Source organism: Peromyscus leucopus, chromosome 20 (genome assembly GCF_004664715.2).
Source record: "Peromyscus leucopus breed LL Stock chromosome 20, UCI_PerLeu_2.1, whole genome shotgun sequence".
Taxonomy (NCBI): Eukaryota; Metazoa; Chordata; class Mammalia; order Rodentia; family Cricetidae; genus Peromyscus; species Peromyscus leucopus.
The window spans coordinates 1,781,902-1,801,044 of NC_051080.1; the positions used below are offsets into that span (position 1 = coordinate 1,781,902).

The window sequence follows — 19,143 nt, forward strand, 5'->3', positions numbered from 1 at the left end:
AGTGAAAAGGTACCACCTATTAATGTATCCAAGTATAATAGATTGAGAACATATGCTCAGTAGGTGTATTAAAATCACTTAAGTATCAGCAGGCTCAAGAACTATCAAACATAATCAGACCTAGAATGGGTGCCACACCCTCAGTGGGACCCCATAATGAGGACATCTAACACAGTGATGGCGATGGTCCCCACCCTACTGACCACTGTGTGTGTGTGTGCGCGCACGTGTCTCAAAGGGCAAGAGAAAAATCCTCACTGTTTCTGGGGCTTCAGCTCACTCAGCTCAGGTCCACTGTTGATGAAAACTACTTAGATTATCCAGAAAACCCAGTCCTGCATTTTGCCTCTGAGGCTGGGCTCAGCCCTGTGACCTGCTGCTTGGCCGTGAGGCAGTGGCATCTCCAGCAGCTCTAGCTGGGTTTCTTCTCTGGCTGTGGGACCTGGTAACTTTGCCTTAACCTATCAGCTGTCTTGAATTATGCCATGGCTTCTTTAACCCTTTTGTAGCCACACTATAACCTACGTATGTCTATATGTGGTGTGTAATGTGTGACCCAAGAATTAGTGATTAATACTAAAGAAAAAGAACCTGTGCTTGCTTTTTAGCCCATTATTCAGGTAAATCAGGACTAATTAGCAAATTGCAGCCAATGGAACCGACACAGCTTGTTAATTGATTGATAGTCAATAAATTCAGATGTGGAAAGACACAAATATATTCGTTCATGTTTCTGACACAGGGTACTCAAGACAGAGGGTGAGTCTCTCTGGAGAGAATATGCAGTCTTGGGAGCAAGACATGGAAGCCATCCAAGGATCCCAAATCCTCCCAAGGGCAATCCCACCCTTTACAGGAGATGCATGATAAATGTTAGTGTCCTTTCCAGCATATTCTGACCTGGCCTAACTTTCCTAGCAAGCCCTCTGTTCCCAAACAGCACTGGGTTTCATTTCACTGTGCTTTTTTGCATCTGAAGTTCTCTCCTGTTCTGGAACGCCCTTCCTGGAGTGAAGGTACGGGATGCAAAGTGGTGCTCTGGAGAGAAGAAAACAGAAGGTATCAGCGGAGGGCGGCCGCGGTGGAGCTCGGCCTCTGGCTCCTCACGCGTAAAAAGGAGATAAAATTTTAAGAGATTTTTCCCCCCCAGCAAAGGCTGTTCCGTGGATCAAAAAGCCATTCCAGTAACGCTTTTAGCATCACTTCTTGCTCCAGTAACGTGACGCTCGCACGCGCGCGCGCGGGCACGGCGACCTGCTCCGCCCCAAGGGAGCCGCCCCTTGACCGCCTCCCCGAGCTCCTGGCGCCCGCGGTGGCGTCGGTGCAGCCACGTCGCCTCCCCCAACCCTGCCGACACCGGGGTGTCTCAGACGCCGCCGAGTGTTAGGTACCCGGCTCACCGGGCCGCGCCCCACACCGCCTGAGCCCTGCGATTGGCTGCTGTGGGTGCCCGTCTGCGGAGGCCGCCGCGGATTGGTCGGATTCGGCGTGGGGGGGCGGGCCCCGCGGAGCATAGGAAGGGCGGGGACCCGGATGTGTGTGGTGGCGGCGGCGGCAGTGGCGGCAGCGGCGGCGGCCGGAGAGCTACAGCACGGAGCTGAGAGGCCTATGGATGAGGAGGACGCGGCGGCCCCGGTAGGCGGGGATCGGGGGCGGGGTCCCGGAGGCCCCGGCCTCTGCAGATCTCCAGGCGGGGGTCCTGGAAGACGGCTCCGGGCTCAGGGGCGGGGCCAGGGGCTGGGGTCACCGGCGTTCCTCCCGCCGCCGCGCACCTCCCCTAGTGCAGGGCCTGCGGAGACCGGGCGTAGCCGCATTGACAGGTGAAGGCCGGGTGGCCCCCGGGTCTCCTCCGAGTGACCCGACCCTGCTGAGGCCGCGCCAGGCCCCAGCGCCGCTGCGGCTGGTTGGTGCTGGAGGATCAGGTGCCTTCACGTCTGGGGCTCCAGCTTCCACCCGGGTTCAAGCCCCGGCCCCGGGCCCAGGAGGGGCCTCCTAGTGCCGTGCCACAGGTGTCTGCTCGCTGGAGCGTGTGGTGATGGGTAGCTCCTTCAGAAGAGCCCTGATGTGCACGTTGGAATCGAACTCCGCTTAGCCTAGGTTTGCTAAGCACCTACTGTGTGTGTGTGTTTGGGGGGGGGGTAGGGGGAGCACTGTGCCAGGTGTCTGGGGAATGGGAAGAACAGATTTCTTCATCGTTTTCCCACGTTTGGCTCTCTGGAAAATTTTATTCATTCATTCATTCGTTGGTCTTGAGGGTTGTCTAAATACCAAGAGAGTCCCATTCCTTTTCTCCTCCGCTGCTGCCCTTCTGATGGCTGCCACCGGTGAGCTGGGAATGAGAGTCAAGATCTGATAAATTCTTTTTGTTTGAGACAAGCACTCACCACGTAGCCTTGGCTGGCCTGGCACCCGCTGTGTAGACCAGGCTGTTCTAGAACTCAGAGGTCCATTTGCCTCTGCCTGGGATTAAAAGTGCTAGAAGGATTGCTGGGCGGTGGTGGTGCATAATGCTAATCCCAGCACTCGGGAGGCCGAGGCAGGTGGATCTCTGTGAGTTCCAGGCCAGCCTGGGCTACGCTGTGAGTTCCAGGACAGGAAGGGCTACTCAGAGAAGCCCAATCTCGAGCCCCAACCCCACAAAAAGAGCACTGGCTTCTCTCCCAGAGGACCTAGGGTTCAATTCCCAGCACCCACATGGCAGGCAGCTCACAGCTGTAACTCCAGTTCCAGGGGCTCTGATGCCCTCTTCTGGTCTCTGAAGACACCAGGCACACACAGTACGCACAGACACACATACAGGAAACACCCATACATGTAAAAATAATAAAAAATTTAAAAAATTGCTAGGATTAAATAGATGAGTATCACCATACCCAGCAAGATGGGATATGTTTTAAAATCATACCATTTCTTGCTTACAATTCCAATTTCTCGCTACCCTTGAAGTAAAATTTAAACTCCTGACTGGGTAGTCTTTTGCCTTATCCTATTCTTTTTTTTTTCCGAGACAGGGTTTCTCTGCGTAGCTTTGTGCCTTTCCTGGAGCTCATTTGGTAGCCCAGGCTGGCCTTGAACTCACAGAGATCCGCCTGGCTCTGCCTCCCGAGTGCTGGGATTAAAGGCGTGCGCCACCACCGCCCGGCTTGCCTTATCCTATTCTTAATCACCTTCCCCATATTCCAGTGGCTCTGGCCGTCTGTCTTTCTCTACGGCGACACCTTTCTTCCACCCAAGGCCCCGTGCCTCGACTGTTCTCTGCCTGGAATGCTGTTTGCTGGGCTGCCATGCTGCCTGCCTGCCTTTCAGCTCACACGCAGTCCCTCCGAGACTGTCCTCGCCCAGTGTCTGTTACACCTCTGTGCTTTTTTCTTCCGCTGGCTAAAGTGGCCATTTGTGCTAATTACCTGCTGTGCTTCCTCACACCCACGAGATTGGAAACGACGAGAACATGAATCCCATCTGTCTTGCTCACAGCTTTGTTCTAGCCTCGATGACCGTGCACATGGAAAAAGCCCAACAAATATCTATTGACTGAGTGAGTGGCCAGGCTGGAGTTATTGAGATGCATTTGGACATCGGGCTTGCTCAAGTCTGGGGCCCTCTGCGCATTCAGGATTGAGCAGGCTGAGGTCAGGATTGAGCAGGCTGAGGTGCTCTGTGCTCAGCCCCATTTCCTCCTCAGTCATTTCTCTTCTCACAGGTTTGTTCTCATGAACAAGATGGATGACCTCAACTTGCACTACCGGTTTCTGAATTGGCGGAGGAGGATTCGGGAGATCCGAGAGGTCCGGGCTTTCCGGTATCAGGAGAGGTTCAAACATATCCTTGTGGATGGTGACACTTTGAGGTGAGCGCAGGGAAATGGTTCCACCTTGCCCCTCCAGTGCTTTCCAGGTGCTTTAGAGGGAGGGCACCCCGGTGGCCTTCGTGCATTCCTTTCTGCCTCCGGTCACTCGGGTTGCCCTTGGTTTTTGTTTATTGGGTGTGTGTACTCGGGGATGGCTGCTCAAGGACAGCTGGAGGAGGTTGATCGTCTTAGGTCAGGTGGGACCCAGGGATCCGACTGTCATTAGGCAAGTGCTTTGTACTGAGCCACCTCACCGCTCTATGCTTCGTTTTGTTTGTTTGTTTTTCGAGACAGGGTTTCTCTGCATAGCTTTGCGCCTTTTCCTGGAACTCACTTGGTAGCCCAGGCTGGCCTGGATCTCGCTCTGTAGACCAGGCTGGCCTCGAACTCACAGAGATCCGCCCGCCTCTGCCTCCCGAGTGCTGGGATTAAAGGCGTGCGCCACCACCGCCCGGCAACTTTGTTTTGTTTTTGAGATGGGCAGGTTGTCCTTAAACTTGCAGCCCTTCTCCTCAGCTTCCCCAAAGCTGGGATTCCAGGCATGTTCCACCTCAGCCATCTTGGCTCCCTGTCTTTTGGTCTGACAAGGAAAGGATCCAGAAAGGCCATGCATGTTCTGCTCTGGAAGTCCCCATGGCATGTGTAGGAGGCTGCCAAGACCTGCCAGGATGATGGATCTGTGTGGTCTGAGTCCCCCACTGCTGACATTTCAAAGATGGGGTTCAGCAGGGAGTGGCTGGGGAGTGCCAGTACATAATCACCCACCCTGTGTCTTTCTAGCCCTTTGGTTTGTATTTTTCTCTCTTTTGTCTGGAATCTTCCCTGCCTCCTTCCTGCCTCCTAGATAGTTATCATCTAAGAGGAGAAGGAAGTAGCATTATTTAGCCTGAGGGGAAGAAAGCTGAATTATGGGAACTGAGTGAATGCCAGGCTGAAGGCTAGTTGTCTAGCTCCACTGAGGACAGGGCTGAAGGGAAGGGCCAAAGTTGCAACGTGAGGGAGGGATTGAGGTTACACAAGACTGTGGGACCCCTAAAACACAGTTAAGGAAGGCTGTACATTTACCTCCTGAAAATGACGAAACTAGACTGGACTGATCTAGTGTGGGTTGGGCCTGGCTAGAAGCAGTGGGAAGGGGGGGTGGTTAAGTACCTCGTGTGTGTGCATCCACACAGATTGATTAATTTTCTCTGGATAGTCCTGGCTGCCCTGGAACTCGCTCTGCAGACCAGGCTGGCCTCGAACTCAGAGATTCCCCTACTACAGCCTCCCAAGTGCTGGGGTTAAAGGTGTATGCCACCACGCCTGGCTATGTGCCGATTTTCTGAAGCGTGCCTTGATGTTCTCTGTGCTAGCCCTCACAAGATTGGGGTTCGGGGTATTGGGACTTCCTCCTAATCCCTGGGCTTGCCTGATCATAGAATGTTTCCATATTCCTTTAGTTACCATGGAAATTCTGGTGAAGTTGGCTGCTATGTGGCGTCTCGACCGCTGACCAAGGACAGCAATTATTTTGAGGTGATCAAGCAGTAGTTGGGCAGAGCTGGGGAGCCGGGGTGCGGTGATAGGGTTGGCGATGAGGAGTGAGTATATTTGCTCCAAGGAGCTCTTCTCCTGGATTTATGACCTGGCCTTTTAAGTTTTCCATCAGTGTTGTTCTTTTGGGAGAAGGGTGCAGAGCAGCCTGACTCTTGATCTGAGACACAGGCACCTTGGAGTCTCATCACCCTTTGCCCTTCTGCTCTGCTGTTCCCTTGCCTAGGGTGACTTTGACCCATGTCTCACTTTCCTAGCTCCTACTATGGTGGTCCTCAATCTTCCTAATGCTGCGACCCTTTAGTACAGTTCCTCATGTCGTGGTGACTCCCAACCATAAAATTATTTTCATTGCTACTTCATAACTGTCATGAATTGTAATGTAAATGTCTGTGTCTTCTGATGGTCTTAGGCGACCCCTGTGAAAGGGTCACGACCCCTAAGAGGTCAAGACCCACAGGTTGAAAACTGCTGCCCTAATAGAAGCCCAGAATTGATTGTGTGCCTAACTTCTTCTTCTTATTGTTATTATTATTATAAATGCTGTGTGTGGGTATGTGCATGTGAGTGTAGTACCCACAGAGGCTGGAAGTTAGAAGTGTCAGATCCGTAAGGAGCTGGGGTTACTGGTGGTTGTGGACTACCTGATGTGGGTCATGGGGACCAAACTTAGGTCAGTATATACTCTTAACTACTGAGCCAGTTCTCTAGCTCCCCACCCCTACTTTTTTTTTTTTTGAGGCAGGATCTCCCTAGGTAGCCCTGGTTGGCCTGGAACTCTCCGTGTCTCTAAGTATACCAGACTGGCCTGGAACCTGTCTCTGCCTCTGGAGTGCTAGGATTAAGGATGTGAGCCATGATGCCCAACTAAGGCTCAAGAATGATTGTCTAGGGCTGGAAGATGGCTTAGTGGTTAAGAGCACTGACTGCTTTTCCAGAGGACCTGGGTTCAGTTCCCAGCCCCACATGGCAGCTCACAACTGTCTGTAACTCCAGGATCCAACCCCTCACACAGACATATATGCAGGCAAAACACCAGTGTACACAAGATAAAAATAAATAAATTGAAAAAAAAAAAAGAATTCACCTTAAAAAGAAAAGAGTGATTGCCTCAATAACCCTAGGAAAGGGGGCCCTGCCCTCCCCTGCTCTCCCTGGCAGGGCCTAACCTCTCACCCCCAGGTCTCTTTGAGCATAAACCTCCCTTTGATCACTCCAGAAGTTCATTCAGTTTTCTGTCCCTGTGAACTGTATCGTGCTCTCTTCCCTCCAGGTATCCATTGTGGACAGTGGCGTCCGGGGCACCATCGCTGTGGGGCTGGTCCCCCAGTACTACAGCTTGGATCACCAGCCTGGCTGGTTGCCTGACTCCGTGGCCTACCATGCTGATGATGGCAAGTGAGTGGGGGTCCTTTGCTGTGGAGTGGCAGTCTAGATGTGAAGGGTAAACCACCTCTGAGTGCTTTTCTCCACTGCTTCATTAGGTAAGGTGTGGGTGTCAGGGTGACCGAGTACCAGGACACAGGTGGATGCCATCAAGGGTGGAGCTGCTGAGAAGATGCAGGGGAGCAGGTGCCGTAGTCCGTGTCCTGTGCCACTCTCTCCGTAGGCTGTACAACGGCCGTGCCAAGGGGCGCCAGTTTGGCTCAAAGTGCAATTCCGGGGACCGGATCGGCTGTGGCATTGAGCCTGTGTCTTTTGACGTTCAGACTGCCCAGATCTTCTTCACCAAAAACGGGAAACGGGTGAGTGGGGAACCCTGTCTGAGGGGTTTCCGTGGCTTGGATCTGCCTCAGGATCTGTGAGAGGGACAGTGGAGAGTGGTGATCTCATTCCTGTTGCCTGTCTAGCCTCAGGCAGTCCCCTGTGTATCTGAGAAGACACTTCTGCCCAGGGCAGCTGGAACAGGATCCAGATCCTGAGGTTAGAAGGAAGGGGAACTGCAGCCAGCAGGGGCAGAAATGCAGGATTTGGAGGAAGACGTTTTTTAGTTTCTGTTTTTCCAGACAGAGTTTCTCTGTGTAGTCCTGGCTATCCTGGAACTCACTCTAGACAAGGCTGGCCTCAAGCTCAGAGATCTGCCTGCCTCTGCCTCTGGGGTTAAAGGCATGCACCATCACTGCCCAACGCAGGAAGACTTTGAACAGACAAAGGGAGGGAAAGAGTTTGCGACTGTAGCTCAGGTGGTAGGTAGTGTGTTTGCCTAGCATGCTTGAGTTCTGGGTTCAGCTCCCAGCACCGCATGGGCACTCAGGAGATGGATGCAGGAGAACCAGGAGGTCAAAGTCATTCTTGCTACACGATGAATTCAAGGACAGTTTGGGTTGCATGAAGTGCTATCTTTAAAAAAGTTTTCTTTTGGGATGTGGCCCCTGAGAGGCTGCTCATGCTCCAGTAGATGGCTCTGTGCCCTTGCACGTGTAGGCAATGCTAAACTGGCTCAGTGGGTTTGAAAAAAGACTGCATGACGTTAAGAGGGGGGTACACGGTCCGGGTGGGGGTAGGGAAGACTGCATGAAGTTAGGAGGGGGGTACACGGTCCGGGTGGGGGTAGGGAAGACTGCATGAAGTTAGAAGGGGGGGTACACGGTCCGGGTGGGAGTAGGGAAGAAATTGGAGGGGAGGGGAGGGGAGGGGGGTAGATTTGATCAAAGCACATTACATGCATGTATGAAATTCTCAAACAATAAAAATGTAAAAAGCGGTGCTGAAGAGATGGCTCAGTGGTTAAGAGCACTGACTGCTTTTCCAGAGGACCCAGGTTCAACTCCCAGCACCCACATGGTAGCTTACAAGTGTCTCTAACTCCTCCAGGTCCAGGGGATCTGTCCTGTGTCAACTGCAGGGTTTTGGGTTGGTTTGAATATTTGGGGCAATATGTCCTTGGTTTTATTTTCTTTCACTCCGAGAGTCCTCTTCTCTTCAGAGATGGTAGTTTTGGTGAGAGAAAGCCACGCGACTCTCTCCCTCTTCTTGCCTCCTCCCACTCTGCTGGGGGAAGATTGCTTCTCAAGCCAGGCAAGAGGTCAGCTCCCTCTGCAGCCTTGGCAGACATGCATTGGTGCTGCTGTGGCGCTCACGCAGGTGTTTGCAGAGCCTGAGGCTTGACTTCTAGCTCCATGTAACTTGCTTGGCAAGGAGCACTTACCAATTGTTAAAACTCTCCAGGACCTCTGTCTTTCTTAAGTCTGTGAGTGTGTATGTGGTAATAGTTGGTTGCATCGTCTTGGAAATGCCCTTTTGAGAACGGGATGAGCTGTGGGAAACTGACCCACATGGCAGCTCCCTCTTTTCTCCCTGTGCTGCAGGTGGGCTCCACCATCATGCCCATGTCTCCAGATGGGCTCTTCCCAGCAGTTGGTATGCATTCCCTGGGTGAGGAGGTGAGGCTGCACCTCAACGCGGAGCTGGGCCGTGAAGATGACAGCGTCATGATGGTGGACAGCTATGAAGATGAATGGGGCCGGCTACATGACGTCAGAGTCTGTGGGACTGTAAGTAAAAGGCACTGAAGGTAAATGGGCTGGGCAGAACACAGGGTGCAGCTAAGCACATTGGTATTGCTTAGAATGAGGAGGAAGAACAGTGTTGCCCTCCCCTTGCCCCCACCATTCTTTCTTTGAGACAGGGTCTCGTGTAGCCCTGGCTGGACTGGAACTCAGAGATCCACCTGGCTGGGCCTCCTGAGTGCTGGGATTAAAGGCGTGCACCATGCCTGACTCTTTTTCTTCATCTTGCTTGGCCTTGAATTTGCATTCTGCCCACCTTGGCCTCTGGAGTATCCGTCCTGTGCTGCTGCACCCAGTGGAGGCTTTTGTGTGGCTTGGGGAAGTGGAAATTTGGGTAGAGCAGCCAAGGCCTTGGCGTGGTTCTTGGAGTCCAAACCTGTGTTGTGAGGCTCATTCCCTCCCTTCTTTTCCCTTCATTTGGGACCTCAGATTGGCTGTTGATTCCCAGAATAAGCAGACGCTCTCGTTGGCAGGCTTCTCTTTCTTCAGTGTTGGGGAACAGCTTTGGAAGCCCAGTTCTTATGCTTCCCTTTGGCTGGATTCAGTTCAGCTGGGCTCTCTGGTCATAGAACTGAGGAACAAATGTGGAAAAAGACTCTAGGAGTTGGGTGTAGTCAGACTTTCTCTGCCAAATAATGACACGGAGACTTATTACTAATTATGAAAGCTTGGCCTTAGCTTTAGGCATGTTCCCAACTACCCTTAAAACTTAAATTAACTCACCATGTGGTGGTGGCACACGCCTTTAATCCCAGCACTCAGGAGGCAGAGGCAGGCGGACCTCTGTGAGTTTGAGGCCAGCCTGGGCTACAGAGTGAGATCCAGGAAAGGCACCAAAACTACACAGAGAAACCCTGTCTCGAAAAACAAAAAACAAAACAAAACAAAACTTAAATTAACTCATTAATATTAATCTATGTTCTGCTGTGTGACTTGTTACCTCTCCTCCATACTGTACATCCACATCTCTCTGGCAAATTTCTGCTTCTCTGAGTCCTTCCTAGAGTTCCTATCTCTGCCTGGAAGTCCCGCCTATCCTCTCCTATTGGCCTTTCAGCTCTTTACTAAACCAATCAGAAGGTGCTTTGGCAGAGACACATCTTCACCGTGTACAAAAAGATTATTCCACAACAGTTGGGTTTTTGTCGGGGGCGTGTGTGTGTGTGTGTGTGTGTGTGTGTGTGTGTGTGTGTGGTGTGTTGCTGGGTATTTAAAATAGAACATTGCACATGCTAAACAAGTTCTCTTCCACCAAGCTGTATGTATCTCTAGCTCTTTTATTATTTTTTTGAGATAGGGTCTTAACTAAGCTGCCCTGACTGGTATCTGAACTCAGTCTCTAACCCAGTTGGGTCTTGAACTTTGAATTCACATGCCTCTGCCTTTCAAGTGGTAGGGGTCAGAAGCTTGCATGCAGGCCCAGTTTTGGGGGTCACGAATGAACTTCGGTGTTAATCTCTTCTGTGTTTTTGTAGAAGATGACAATGTAGATAAATGATAAGTCGGGGGGACCTGAAGCCTCCAAGCTTGCTTTCAGGCGTTTCTTTTCAGTCTAACTCTGATCTCTTGTGAGATGCTCAGTCCTCCCACTTAGAATTCTTCTCTGCAGCCTTCTTACTGCTCCCAGCCTGGCCTTTGGCCCTCTCACCTCAACACAGGCTGTTTTCAAATCAGCCTGTGATAGGAAAACAGAGGCAGTGGGGGCGGAAGGGGGTTATGAGCAAGGCCTTTCCTTGTGGAGTTCAAGGTAAATTGAGCTCAGAGAGCATGGCAGACTGCGTCCTCCTGCTGTCTGATGCCCCACTTCCCTCTGGCCCTGGGGTGTGAGGGCTAGGTGGTTGTGAGCCAAGGCCTCAGACGCTCACGCCTTGATTCATCGCTTCTTTCTTTCTCCTTCTACCGTCATTTTGACAACATCCACAGAGTTGCCCTTGGGCCTGAGCCATGGCTGTGTTCCAGCTCTCATCTCTGACCTCTCCTCATTGTTTTCCTGGCATCCTTTCCCTGCCTGGACCTGTCCCTACTCTACTCCCAGCTCCTCCCAGGCATCTTTTCTAACTGAGGTGGAGTCCTGTAGACATTATAAATAGCCTTCCTTCCTTCCCTCCCCTCAGCGTCCTCAGTCCACTCACTTAGGAATTTTTTTCCCCTTAAGCTTAGCTGTCGAGTTTGTTTGGCTGTTTTTAAACCCTCACCTCAGCTTAGGGCTGCTGGCAGGGTAAGTCCACTGCACCGTGCACACAGGCTCCTCTGCGGTGGAGTCGGGCAGCTGTAGTCAGTCTGCCCTGGAACTCACATTTAGCTCAGGCTGGCCGTGAATTCTTGTCAGTTTTCCTATCTCAGCCTCCTGAGGTTACTGATGTGAACCACCATGCCTGGCTAGCAGTCAGTCTCTTCTCCCCCCAGTTTTCTGGTGGATCTTTTATTACATTTATTTATTAATTTATTGTGTGTGTGTGTGTGTGTGTGTGTTGGTGTGTGCGCATGTGGCGGTCAGAAGACAAGTGTGGGGACCGACTCTCCCTCTATCAGGTGGGTTCCCGGAGTTGAACTTTGGTGGTTAGGCTTGGCAGCAAGTGCCCTCACCCCCTTAGCCATCTCTCCAGCCCTAGGGTGAGTCTCTTGGAGAACATAGGTCTTTTTAGGTTTTCCAACTGTCCCATCTTTCAAATGAGGATAACCTGCCTGGTTTTTTTCATCTTCTGTTCTTTTGTACCATCCACTGTATTTCTGATCAGAGCTGTGTTGTCTTGGAAGGAGAGTTCGTTCCTTTAAAGATGACTAGCATACATTTTCATCCTTTGCCCTTGTTTTTTACATCCCTTGCTGTTGGGGACCCGCCCTTGGACCCAAGGCCTTCTTCCGGAGTGAATGGTGGTCTCAGTAGGGTGTCCCAGAACCATGGAGATTTGGGAAGGCCTCAAATCTGACCTAAAGTTTCTCAGAAGGACATAAGTGGTATTTCAGTAGGGACAGTTATTTTTTTTTTTAACTTTTATTCATTCATTTGTGTGTGTGTGTGTGTGTGTGTGCGCGCGCATGCACACACACACAGCATGCATGTGGAGATCAGAGCTTAATCTACAGGAATCATCTCCTTCTGCCACCATGTGGGTCTGGGGGTCCAACTCAGCTCATCAGGCTGGCAGTGAGGGGCTTTACCTGCTGAGCCATCTTGCCAGCCCAGGAGAGTTCTTTCATGTGCAGGACAGTGGGCATCTTTAGCATGCAGATACAAGTTATTGGTAGTATTATGATAGTACAGCATGAACACCCACATTTTCAAACATGTTCTGTGTAGATGTAAACGTCTTATTAAATAAGAAACACAGAGCCAAATGCAGAGTTAAAAGCCCAAGAGGTCAGAGCAGTAGCTGAGAGCTGAGACTTAAAACCGCCTTCTTACCCTTCCTGCCGCTGCTGTCCTTCCCCTCAGCAAGAGACCTACTTCCTGTGTGTCTGTCTTTTTATTGACTTTCTGTTCTGCCTTCTTATTGGTTGTAAACCCAACCACATGACCTCCTCGTCACTGCCTGTCTATACAGACCTCTAGGTCTCTATGGTTGGTATTGAGATTAAAGGCATGTGTCTCCATGCTGGCTGTATCCTTGAACACACAGAGATCTACTTGTCATGTGATTGGGATTAAAGGTGTGCACCACCACCGCCTGGCTTCTGCTATGGCTTGCTATTAGCTCTGATCCCCAGGCAACTTTATTTATTAACATACAAATAAAATCACATTTCAGTACAAATATAATATCACCATAAAGCAGTCCCAGAGAAGTGTGAAGGGGCTTGCTCAAATTGTCAAAGAGCCAATGAACAGGAAAAGTAGGCCCAGGTAGTTGTTCCTTGATCTATCTGTGGCCTTTTTGATAGTTTAATACTCATGGTCTTTGAATTAAGATTCTACAATTATGATGAGATGAGAACAGTATGCTTTCAGTAGAAGCCATGATTCAGAGATTATTATTATTGTTGTTGTTATTATGATTTAGACAGGGTCTTACTTTGTAACCCTGGCGGCCTGGAACTCTCTATGTAGACCAGGATGGCTTTGAAATCACAAGGATCCTCCAGCCTCAGCCTCCTGAATGCTGGGATTAAAGGCGTGTGTAACCCTGCCAGACTGTACTTAAGATTTTGAATTTTGAGGTCGGTCAGTGTCAGACATTTGCCTTGCATGCATGAAGCCCTCAGTTCATTTAATTCCTAGTACTACAAGGGGGGAAAAGTAGATTTTGAGTTTTGATCTTGTCCAAGGTCATGGGCATTGACAGCACGCTCCAGCTTCCGGTCAGTGCGGACACGAGAGGAGTCAGCTGGCATGCTGCGGTGCAGTGAGGCTGGTGCTCTGGTCGGGCGCAGTCAGTGCGCTTGCTTTTTTCTTCTTTTCTGGAGGCAGTGTCTCATGTAACCGAGGCTGGCCTTGAACCTGCTGTATAGCTGAAGCTGGCCTTGACCTAATCCTCCTGCCTCCACCTCCACAAAGTGCTGGGATTATCAGCACACCTGCTTTCTATGATGGTCAGGGACTGAACCCAGGACTTCCTGAATGCTAGGCAGATACTGCCCCCTGAGCTGCCTGCCTTTCTTGGTGTTTTGCCTGCGTGTATATCTTTGTGCCATGTGTGTGCCTGCTGCCCTTCGAGGTCGCAAGAGGACAGTGGATTCCCTGGAACTGTAGTTACAGATGGTTGTGAACCAACATGTAGTTGCTAGGAACTGAACCTTCATCTTCTGGAAGAGCAGCAGGTGCTTTTAACTGAGCCATCTCTTCAACCCCAGTTGTAGCTCATTTTGCATGAGTTCTTCCCCTGCTGTCTGTAGCCTCAGTTTTCCCTCCTTTAAAGAAGTCCTAGGTCCCTTGCCTCCCCCTCCCCAGGGCTGAAGATGCTGAAGAATGGCTGCTGCCCCTAAGGCCTGCACAGTGAGGTCATGTGTGGAGAGGGTTCCAGGAGCTGTCTGCACGCTTGCATTAGACTAATCTTGTCTTTGTGCGCTGTTCGTGGCTCTTGACACTCCTTACAGTGGCAGCTTCGGGACACAAAAGGAGAGGGTCCTCCCTAGATTCAACTCAGGAGGACTCTGTGTTGAGGCCTGAGCTGGGAGCTTGCACTTGATTCCTGTGTCAGCTACTCCAGGCCCTCCAGGCTTGCTCCAGTTGAGAAGAATTAGTCCATTCTGGCCAGCAATGAGAGAGGGAATCAACAAGAGAAGAGTGAGGAGGGCTTGGAGTGTAGACAGAGTTCTGATCTGCAGTCCCTGTGACGGGGTGGGTGGTGGTGGTGGACCTGAGGCTTCCGTGGAAAGGGCCCCCTCTACCCGCAGCTCAGATGCACAGGAGGGTCAGTGGGACTGTAGCTGTCTCAGTAGTGGGACTCTCAGCTGATGCCCAGCACCACAGATACCCATCCTGGTGGGCCTAAGGGTGGTTTGCTGCTCTAGTGTGAGGTACAGGCTGAAAGGTCATGGCCACTGTGGTTGGTCAGTCCCCATTTCCTGACAGAATGCGTATTTTCATCAACTGGGTGTGGCAGGCTCCACTGACGCCCTGATCTCATTTTATCTTATCTTTTTACTATTTTTGACAAAGTAGTAGTGTCCTCATTTTACTGATGAAGACATTAAGGCTTTTTTGTTACGTGAATGTCTGATGTTCAAGCTTAGTGGCAACCAAGCAACACTAGTTAGGGTTTGAACTTGGTCTTTCAAACTAAGAGTCAACCAAGGCACAGACTGAAGGACCAAACCTACAGATCCTGACGAGTGAGGCTCTAGAAGCCAGACCCCCAGTTCCCAACAGTAGTACCCAGAAAGGATCTGCCAGAGAAGTGACTCCCTGCTCTGGCCTGTGCATGCCGAAGGCTCAGGAGGGCTTGCTGGGAGCAGGAGAGCAGCCTATGACTTTGGCTGCCCCGAGATGGGATGTTCCACTCTTGAAGAGGGCCTGTTGCTCAGGGTCAGAATGTCAGCAGACTGCCTCTGCTCTTCAGGAGCCTGCGGGTGTGGGTTGAAGTTCCCTGTCAGGGCAGGTCGTCCCGTGGCCTCTTGCCCTTGGAAGCATCCCCACCCTGTCAGAACTGCGGCCGCCGTCTTCTGTGGGCTGAGGCAGAGGGAATGGTTGGGCGGGTTTTTCCCAAGGATGAGGATCTGGATCGGTTGCCTTTGGCCACGGAACTAGAGAACACCCTGTTTCCAGCATAGAGGCCAGTTGGATAGCATGGGTCAAGGGCAGCTGTGGGGTCCCTGATCCAGCTCTGCAGTACTGGGTGGAGGGAGTGGATCATAGGCTGCTAGATAGATGAGGTTAATCAACACCAGTTGACCCTTCTCCTGGCTGGGGAGCGATGCTGAGCAGAGCCAGGCCGGGAGCACTCGAAGGGCTCCAGACAGAACACATGGTGGGCTGCGTGTGGACCTGGTGGCTCCCATGTACCTCTGGCCTTTCTGCATCTGTCCTCACTTGTCTTTAGAGTACAGGAGCATAGACTAGGAGGTTCTGGAGCTGAGCACAGTGAGATCTTCCTGTCCACTCTGAAGGGAGATGAGGAGGGCTGGCTTCTGCAGGAGATGCCCCCAGGCCTTCATGCTTTGCTGCCGGTTCAGGCAGGAATGTTAGTGGGGTGAGGCCATTGTCTTAAGGTTTGCTAGGGATTAGTGGAGGAGGTCCCAAGGAACAGTGTTTTTGTAGGGCTACAGGGTTTAGAGAGTAGAAGAAAAGCCCTGAGGGGCAGTTAGGTTGATTAAAAGGGAATCAAGGGGTCCTAGGTGATGCTAGGTGGGTGAAAGAAGAGCTGGGTCTGGGTCATAGCCCCATTACCTGACATCTGACAGGTAAAGCTCCCAGACCGAGGTTGTTACCCTGATGTACACCCAACTCCAGCCTGAGTGGGGGTCGGGAACTGGAGGACCTGCCGATTGTCTTTGTTTTGACCTTTGCCCTGTGTAAAGTGAAGGGTGGGGTTGCTGTCTCCAGGCTCCTGGCTCCCTTGAGCACCTCCCTGGCCCAGCAATGAATGGCTCGGTTCAGGCCAGGGAGAGCAGGACCTGGAGAAACGACACCAGTCCCATCGGTGCAGCGCTGGCTCCTGACCGTCCCTTCCTGTCCCCCGTCTGCGGTCGGCTCCTGACCTCTGCATACCCCTTGTCTTCCCTCTTCCAGGAAGGCAGGCAGGCAGGCTTGGGGTTGTCCCGGAATGGGATGTTCCGGCCTGAAGACCCCCAGGGGCGTCCCAGACAGTGGCTCTGTAGGAATGTGAGACATCTCACACTAACCACCTTGTTTCTGCCATCCTTGTCCTCTGCCTGCCTAGAACTTGGAGTCCACTGTGCCTTTAGAATCCCTTTCCGTTCAGCCAGGGGATTTTGTCAGACTCAGAAAACCGTCCCGTGTCCAGGGAAGTGTCCCCCTAACCCCTGACCTCTGGCTCTTGCTCCACAGCTGCTGGAATATTTGGGGAAGGGCAAGAGTATCGTGGACGTGGGGCTGGCTCAGGCCCGGCACCCACTCAGCACCCGTAGCCATTACTTCGAGGTGGAGATCGTGGACCCTGGAGAGAAATGCTACATCGCCTTGGGGCTGGCCAGGAAGGTGGGCGCAAGTGCCGTCTTTGTCCCTGTGGGGTCAGTTTGGGGCTGTTGGGATGGGGCCCGGAAGTGCTGGGAAAACCTGGGCAAGGAGCCGTAGAGGAAAGTTGTGAGCTGAGGCAGAGCATGGCTCTAAGTCGGCTTAGAGGACAGGCCCTGTGACGTAGGACACAGTGTCCCAAGTGTGCCACCTTGTCTGGCCCTGGGCCCCTTCCTGTTCCCCCGGTTCCTGGCTGGGGACTGCCGGCCGTCTGGGTTGTCACAGAGTCAGGTGCCCCTTTCTTCTGTCCTCCCCGGTCATGCGTGATGTCAGATTTCCTTTTGTCTTCCTGCTGTAGGATTATCCCAAGAACAGGCACCCCGGCTGGAGCAGAGGGTCTGTGGCATACCACGCAGGTAAGCGGGACCTGCTGCTGTGGAAACTGAGGGGACAGGCCAGAGTCGCCCACTCTCCCCTCGCTCCCAGGCTGCTCAGGCTTTCTCCTCATCTTGTTTCTCTCAGTCCTGAAAGCTGGAGGCACAGGACAAGGCAGGAGGAGAGCTGGGCCCAGAGTGAACACTCCAGGCCTCTGACATGGCTCCCCTGTGCCCTTCCTGAAGATCGCTCAGCTCTCCTGTAGGGCTGGCTTCCTGAGAATACTGAGCCTGGCGCCTGGACTCCCCTCCTCCCTTCCCTGCTTGCTCACTCCCCCCAGGGACCCTGTCCTTTCTCCTGACCAGTTCAGTCAAGTGGACATTGTTTTCCTTTTTAAAGCCTGGTGTCCTTCCTGCATCTGTCTCATCCCGAGGACTCTAGAGTCAGTCCCTTCAAGTGTGTCCTTTCCTCTCTCCAACAGATGACGGGAAGATCTTCCATGGCAGTGGTGTGGGGGACCCCTTTGGGCCACGCTGTTACAAAGGGGACATTATGGGTTGTGGAATCATGTTCCCCCGGGACTACATTCTGGACAGTGAGGGTGAGTGAGGTTGGGCAGCAGCCAGGCTGCTCAGGGCAGCGGGCGGTGGGTGCCGCAGGAGCTCATGTTTCCTGTCTCCTAGGGGACAGTGATGACAGCTGTGACGCAGTGATCTTGTCCCCGACTGCCCGGGCTGTCCGGAACGTCCGAAATGTCATGTACCTGCACCAGGAAGGTGAAGAGGAAGAGGAGGAAGAGGAGGAGGAAGAGGAAGAGGAGATAGAGCAGGAGCATGAGGGCAAGAAGGTGGTGGTGAGTAGGGAGGAAGGGGCTCATTCTGGGGTCCTGGGGCAGACCACAGGTGGGAGGGGGTGAGGGTCGGGTGAGGGGAAGATCTGGAGCTGCACGGGCGGGCGGGCTCACAGTAGCTTTAGAGCCCAGGCTGCAGTTCCGGCCTCTGTCCAGCCTCAACCCGCCCTCTTGTGGTTGCTTCCCGTATCACCCCAAGTGAATCCTAAAGCCTGTGGTGGGAGTCGGGTATCCCCAGGGAAGAGACCAGAGTCCACTCTCTTCTCTCCCCTCCACTACCAGGTTTTCTTCACCCGGAATGGCAAGATCATTGGGAAGAAGGATGCTGTTGTACCTTCTGGAGGCTTCTTTCCCACCATTGGAATGCTCAGTTGTGGGGAGAAGGTGAAAGTCGACCTGCACCCCTTAAGTGGCTAGAGGCTTCCCCGGCACATCCGCCCTGCTCACCAGCAGGCTCTGGGAAGATATCACCCTGCCCCCACCAGCTCAGGGCCCAGTCAGGCTGGACCTTCTGTCCCTGGGCCGGAGCCTTTGGTGATGGGCAGAGAACAGTGTTGATATACGGGAGGGTCCCCGTGCTTTGGTTAGTGGGGCACTCAGATCCCCTTGTACCTCACTGGATCCTGTGCGAGTTGAGAGGTGTGAGCCCACCTGCTATTTGGGCCAAGGGTAGAGTCTAGGCACCCTGTCTCTATTCACCACATAGTTCCCCTGAAATCTCTTCACTCCCTGCCCTCCTGGGAGCCGGATGCTGCTGTCTCCCCCTGGCTGGGCTAGGGGGCCTGTCTTGGCCATCTCCCCTTTGACTGGCTGCTGTCCTAAATCACATCTAGGGTCTCCATTCTTTCCTCTGAGAGACAGCCCCACCCCCACACTAAAGCACCACAGAAAGCCTGAGCCTGGCTCCCTACCTGGCCACGTACAGATTGCTCAGTGTGTGCGTGTGTGTGTGTGTGCGCGCGTGCGTGCGTGCATGTGTGTGTGCATGTGTGTATGTGTGTGTTAGCATGGGACTGTGGCCTTTGCTCCCATCTCGTCTGCACTCTTCAAGGCACCCCTAGCCCTGGCTCCCCGAGATGGGGCCAAGGCACCAGGGCATGTATTATGTTGTGGCTGTCGCTCAGAGCCACCGCTTGGCCCCTCACCCCTTTCCTGCCCGCCCCGCCCCTGTGCCCAGCTTGCTGTGTGTGCCAGTTGACTCTTGGCTTCAGTGTTTGATTCTAGCGTCTTCATAGACCCCGCCCCTGCACCCAAGCCCCCATCTTCTCCCCCCTTTCCAGGGGCTCTTGGTCTCAGTTTGCACAGTGGGTAGGACTGGGGGGGGGGCTGTGCTGCTGGGGCTCCTGCCCCTCCTTCCGGGCCTGCACTATGATGTATGAAATGTATGTACAGACCAGAGATGTTTATACGCCCAATAAAGACGGAGTTTCCATATTTATCAGGACGGACAGAA

At 52.7% G+C, this 19,143-nt stretch overlaps 1 protein-coding gene across 1 annotated transcript; it reads left to right on the forward strand.

Moving 5' to 3' along the window:
• Positions 1-1,574: 1,574 nt before the first annotated feature.
• On the forward strand, positions 1,575-19,131 carry Spryd3 (SPRY domain containing 3). Its single transcript, XM_028874505.2, has 11 exons — positions 1,575-1,635; positions 3,701-3,847; positions 5,290-5,365; positions 6,657-6,781; positions 6,993-7,128; positions 8,692-8,877; positions 16,340-16,489; positions 16,824-16,881; positions 17,322-17,441; positions 17,524-17,693; positions 17,973-19,131. The coding sequence occupies exons 1-11, from the start codon at positions 1,613-1,615 to the stop codon at positions 18,105-18,107; spliced, it is 1,326 nt and encodes a 441-aa protein (XP_028730338.1). The 5' UTR covers positions 1,575-1,612; the 3' UTR covers positions 18,108-19,131.
• Positions 19,132-19,143: the final 12 nt, after the last annotated feature.

What these genes read in the sequence shown, in the direction of transcription:
- Spryd3 (XM_028874505.2), top strand. Translation starts at nt 1,613, where the DNA reads ATGAGGAGGACGCGGCGGCCCCG. An exon ending in GTGGATGGTGACACTTTGAG is followed by an intron (nt 3,848 to 5,289) that starts GTGAGCGCAGGG and finishes ATATTCCTTTAG; the next exon opens with TTACCATGGAAATTCTGGTG. An exon ending in AGGACAGCAATTATTTTGAG is followed by an intron (nt 5,366 to 6,656) that starts GTGATCAAGCAG and finishes TCTTCCCTCCAG; the next exon opens with GTATCCATTGTGGACAGTGG.